General features: G+C 33.8%; 1 protein-coding gene across 1 annotated transcript in view; it reads left to right on the forward strand.

The window, feature by feature from the left end:
• The window catches only part of LOC118202284 (uncharacterized), a 29,787-nt gene extending 24,732 nt beyond the window's left edge, over window positions 1-5,055 (forward strand). Inside the window, exon 4 of the mRNA XM_035374440.2 lies at window positions 4,708-5,055. Within this exon, the coding sequence (XP_035230331.1) occupies window positions 4,708-4,843 (136 nt within the window). The 3' untranslated portion in view covers window positions 4,844-5,055. The remainder of the gene's footprint in view (window positions 1-4,707) is intronic.
• The last annotated feature ends 945 nt before the right edge of the window (window positions 5,056-6,000 follow it).

The raw sequence follows: 6,000 nt of genomic DNA on the forward strand, positions 1-6,000 counted from the left end.
TCTGTATTATATCGTTGTATTAAATGGAATTCTGCTAATTTGCGCTTCATATTTTTCACAAACACCCTTGAATTTCTGCGTTTGGAAATTTGCTTGAAACGGTGTTAATTAAGGCAATTTCAAAATCTAAAGAAATTCTTTTCGGCTTAAAAAGTGGCCAGTTGTCTTGAATCATTTCAATCATGAGTATATATGTTTTTTCCGCCTTGTCGGGTAAAAGGGCATAAATGATTGGCAATACCAAACCTCCACGTTCGGCCGTAGTAACAAAAACCTGGAAAATAAGATGTGGTGCTAGATTAATTGTTCCATCAACGTAAATTTTTCTTACGCGGTGAATCCAATCGCTGACACTGTCTTTTCTGAAAATTAAAATTTGGTCTTGATCACCCGATCCCGAATCGCCGATAACAAAATTTTCGTTATTTTTTCCGTAATATTAGTAATTTTCTGGCAGTTCAATTGAAGCCCTGTCAATTGGTTTCTAAGGGCTGCTTTTATATCTTTTCTACGTCGTTTAATAACTAATCTTACGGCTTCTCTACTTGGAAACTATCCTAGTGCTCCAACAGACAGCTCTTGCGTTTCTTCAATGCGAATTACTGCGGGAGTTTCTTGTGTTTCAACAGCCCTTATCTGTATTGATGTTAAAGTGCGGACAACTTCCACGCGTGCTGCATTTCCTTCACGAGCAGGATTGCGAACAATTTTTAAAAATTCACCTGTAACTGCATCAGTGTAAATTCTTCCTTTACATTTATTGTTTTTGGAAAATTCAACTTCACAACGCCACGTTTTTTTGCTCCATCTTCTATATATTTATCGAAACAATATAAATATCCATCTTGCTCATACTTTTCTTTACCTCTTAGTCATATATTTTCCGCTTCCAGACATTTCTATCGCTGCAATTGCTAACATTGAATTAAAAAATGTCGACTGGCGTCCAAATAGATTAACCTCTTTAGAGAAAATAAGAAATGCGCATGTGTTGATAATCGGCAATAGATAACGAAAAATCTGAAGCGATTTCATAACACCTCCCTAATCTGACACATACAGGTATCAGTACTCTAACACATACGAGTCGGTCCATGGGGAGAGTCAGTTAACAATAGCTTCATATTCAGAGTGAGGGATTATATACTTAAGATGACAAATGTTTACTTACAAGTTAGGCTTGCAATATCGTCAAGCCCATTTCCAATTCTGGAGTAGGTTTTAGCAGGGAAAATGAATTATGTGTCTTTCTCAAAAAAATCTATTATAACATATATTATATCAGGCATATCGCATTTATTTGAATGATGATGCAAACTTATTCTAAAAATAAGTAAAAATACGAAAAGTATGGCGTCAAACAAAAGCCAAAAAAAGTATGGCGTCGAACTCACCCCGCGTCGAAACGACCTCGTGTCGAATTGACCACGCGTCGAACCGTTGGCGTCGAAGTGACCAGTAGATCTAAGTATGCATTTTTGGATGTGAGGTTACTAAGAAGTTTAAACTTGTTATAATGTTTAACAAAAGGTGACATTTTCCCGAAAACTGGGTCTAAGTTCACAAAAATCCTTTTTAAAAATTTCTGATCCATCATATTCAATAACGGATACACAAAAACTTTTGTCAAGTCTTTATAACTAACTTAAACTAAAAAGTAGGAAAAAATATTGAAAATTAGCGCGCAAGGAGCATTAATTAAAATAATAAATTCTTAAGCATTAATATCTACATATAATAAAAGAAAGAGTCTGTCTGTGTGTGTGTCTTTCGTTCGCGCTGCGCGTAAGCTAATAGACCCACGGCTACGAAATTTGGTACATTGGTGCATCTAGACAAGAGCCAGTGCACCTCGAAGCGATTTTTTTTTCGAAATTCGAATTAGAATTGTTTGTATTTTATGTTTTGTGACGGAATCTCGTCATTTTGAGACATAATGGGCTATAGGAAAGCGAGATTTTACTCTACACACTCCATTTTCACATCGTCATGAAACGTAGGCACTTAGCTATTTTAAGAACTTAAAATAAATTTCGTGTTTCAATAAATCGATTCAATACAAATTTATTTAACAAAGGGAGCTTAACACCTTTTCAACGGGATTTTTTCTTTAAAAGCTTATTTTTAGAAATGTACAGTTTATTTTTCTTTGATTTTTCTTAAACTTTCATCCTTGCGACTGCTTTTACAAAAAGAATTTTGGGAAAATGATAATATTTTGTATTTAAAAAAAATTAAGTGAAGCTTCCGAGTACACTTCTCACATCTCACATCTTTAAAACTGTAATTTTGGCAACAATTTTCCTTTCTTATTGTTGTTGATAGATTTTTGATGAAATCGCATCATTTTGAATAGTTTCATTCTTTTAGAAATATGGGTTTGGCAACAATTTTTCATCGTATTTCTTATGTCGCTGTTTTTAAGAGATTGGCATATTTCATTGTCATTTTTTTACATATATAATACATTTTTATTGATTTTTTTTATAAAGTTGTTCTGCAAAGTAAAATTCTGCGCGGATTTTTTTTTTTTTTTTCAAGTTTTTTTTCATGTTATTTTTTGCATATTTCACTGTTTGTAAGACACTGAAAAGTTTTGCATGATTTTTTTATATGTAATATATTTTTTTTTAATTTTTTTTCGGAAGTTTTCTGCAGAGTAAAATTCTGCGCAGTTTTTAAATTTAACGTTTGGTGTTTGTTCCCTTCAGGCATTTTTACGGTACATTTAAAAGCCAGATGAAGGCTGGCAGCGTAACTGCCAGCCTTCGTAAATTAATTATTTGTTTTAAAAAATTTAATTTAAAATAAATTGAAAGTTTGATCATATATTTTATAAACTGTTGTTATAATACGTATATGTATAAAATTTCTTGTTGAAAACACAAAAACTTAAAAAAAACTAATTTTTAAAGTCCACCGTCCCCTTAAACCGATCGCGAGAAATTTCTAGTACTTCCTATTTCTCCAGATTAATGGAAAGCTATAAGAGGATGGAATTACGGCTACAGCTAACATAGTGGACAATTATATTTATTTCAGTTTCAGTACAAATTACCGAGATATCCGTTTAATTAATGTTATATGTACGTGCCTCTATATTCTTACTTACCCGGCGTAATTTTTCTCTTAAAATTTGTGTCGAGCAGCATTGCAAGAGAAAATACGACAATTTGAGTTGTAAATTCCACTAAAATTAGCTATCTAAATACAAATTTCGTAACATTATTTATATCATTATATGTCATATTTAGAAACGTTTAAATATGTAGTAGTAATTTTTTTTTTTTTTTTTTTTTTTTCAAAAAAAATCTAAAGCAGTATGGGGGCTGTTCTGCTGTTTGTGGGCCTGGATGGTCCCGTTTTAGTATTTAATGTCACGTTTATAGCTCTACTAAGCTCTGTTGAACCCCTAACGGTGGTACAGGTAGTTTTGATCAGTCATATGTCATATGCGTAATTTACATCGGCTGATTACCTAATAAAATAAAAAGAAATATCTGCTTATCTAGCAAAATAAAGAGTGGTCTTTTAAACCGATACATTTGGTGTGTTCACGTCAACTTTTATACTCTACCGAAACACGCTTAAATATCTAAACTTCCAACACTTTCCCAATCTAATGTTACAGTATGATCCGCTGGTATCAAGTTACTTCACAGATAAGTACTGTGATATATTGATACTTTATGCAGGGTGTATTTGTGATTCCAAACAAGCATATTTATGGACTTCACAAAAAAAGTGTGCTAAATTCCTTTAATTCTATTTATATATATTTTTGCTAAATCCACCAGACACCGAACACCGCTTACGTGGCGGTTTGTTGTAGAGTTGATGATGGAAGAAATAAAAAAAATAATTATTATTTTTTAATTTAATTTTGAAATAACCTTATAAAGTATCTCTCCCGCCTTCTTAGCATGCCTTCGTAGTATAGTGGTCAGCACGCTCGGCGCGTATTCGAGAGGCCCCTGGTTCGAGTCCCGGCGAAGGTGTTGCTCATTTTTCTTCTCTCCTGCTTCAAAATTAAATGTCTCTACAGTGGATCCCGAACTAAAAGGTGCTGAATGACGACTCTTCCTCACCAGGATTTGGCGACTGGGTCCCCAAAATCCCCAGTCGCCTTTTAAAAGGGGAAGTATATAAGGTATTTCTCCCGCCTTCTTAGCATGCCTTCGTAGTATAATGGTAAGCACGCTCGGCGCGTATTCGAGAGGCCCCTGGTTCGAGTCCCGGCTAAGGCGTTGATCCTTTTTCATCTCTCCTGTTTCAAGATTACCTGATGTCTCTACAACCTATTTAATTGCTATCGCACTCTTGGTTTGTCATATTTGAAACATAAAAAATTGTGAATTAAAGATCAAAAAGTCCAAAGCCTTTTTCTGGTGAATTATTTTTAGTTTCAATATGCTGCTTTTTAAAACTAAACTTAAATGTAAGGTATATAAAAGACTTCAAAATCCATCTCTTCTTCTTTTAAACCTCTGTAAGTGCACAATACTTCTATAAGTGCACAGATATGATATACGACACAGCAAAGTAAAAGATAATAAAGTACGCCCTGCCGCAACAATTCGGAGAAATTTTTAGAAGGGAATCTTTGCGAATCAAACTGAATGAAATAATATATTTTTTCAGCAATCTTATCTTGTAGTAAGAAACTGTTAATTCAGCTTTTCTCAATAATTTTCTTCTTCTTTACAGCTGCGATTGCCCAAAGGGCAAAGAATGCTCTTTTTTTAGACAAATTTCATTCGAATGTCTGGATAGAAATATCTGCGCGCGTTCCTATGGTACACATAACGCTGAGGAATTTCGCTGCACCTGCGTACGTGCTTAGAAAGATTGTATCACCTGCAATTCGTCTGCTCGGAAGGAAGAGATCACCACAAGAATGCACCATCCTGTTCAAGTCTTAAGATATCTTTTCTATCTTTCAAACTCTTTTTTTTTTATTATTATTGAATAATTCTGCGTTATCTTAGTTTCGAATAATGTACGGTTTTATTTAACTCAAAAATTGTAAATTCAAATTTAATCACTTCAAACTGAATAAATTATACTTTTAAATCTAGTTGTGTTTCATGAAACTTTCCAGTAATGCATCAAAGAAGCATAGAAACACTTTCATTTTCTATTCGTTACCGACATTTAGATCAAATTTTTCCTTAACTAAGAAAACAATTCTGGTTAGTGGTAAAATTTGCTTTAACTACTTTTAATATTAAAATCAACACGTCACATGTTAAACAGCTAGAACATGTTAGAAGTAAAATTTGATCTCAAAAGTGAATATCCTTACATTCTTCACCCTAGGATTATTTTCTAATGCATGGCTTACCAAAGGTTAGCTACATGATAGCAAATTCGCCATCATCGAAAAATTATAGTTCTATTCACTCAAAATTTCACGTAAAAATAGGTAATTCGGTTAAAATAAAAATGTTGTGGTAAACAAAATATAACTAGATGTATTTGTTATAATTTAGGTATGTACATTACATCATAAGGTATTTTCTCCCTCCTTCCCGCATGCTTTCGTGGTATAATGTAAACATACTCGATGAGTATTGAAGAGGTTCAGGGTTAGAGTTCCGGCGAGAATAGATATTTTTTCTGTCTCCTGCTTCAAAATAACCTAATGACTGTACAACATTTTGCGCATTTAACAAAATATAACCGTCCTTCTATAAACACAAACGCCGGTTACAAAGACAACATACACCAAAACAGAACACTTATCGTTTAGAATTAACATTCGAGTCACTGCCACATAATATTGGAGAACCTATCCACATTGCAAATGAAGGTCCACTGCCTGCAAGTTGTTCTCGTGCCACTAGATGGCGTTCGATTTAATAGTTCGGTTACATACTATAAGGTATTTCTTTAGCCTTCCTGGTATGCCTTCGTGGTGTGGTGGCCTACACGCTGGGCGCGTATTCCAGAGGTCTGTTAAATAGGGAAAAATTCACCATTGTTACGATGCCGTAAATT

This window comes from Stegodyphus dumicola, chromosome 10 (assembly GCF_044657685.1).
Source record: "Stegodyphus dumicola isolate Sdum_Otavi_A_Nest chromosome 10, ASM4465768v1".
Lineage (NCBI taxonomy): Eukaryota > Metazoa > Arthropoda > Arachnida > Araneae > Eresidae > Stegodyphus > Stegodyphus dumicola.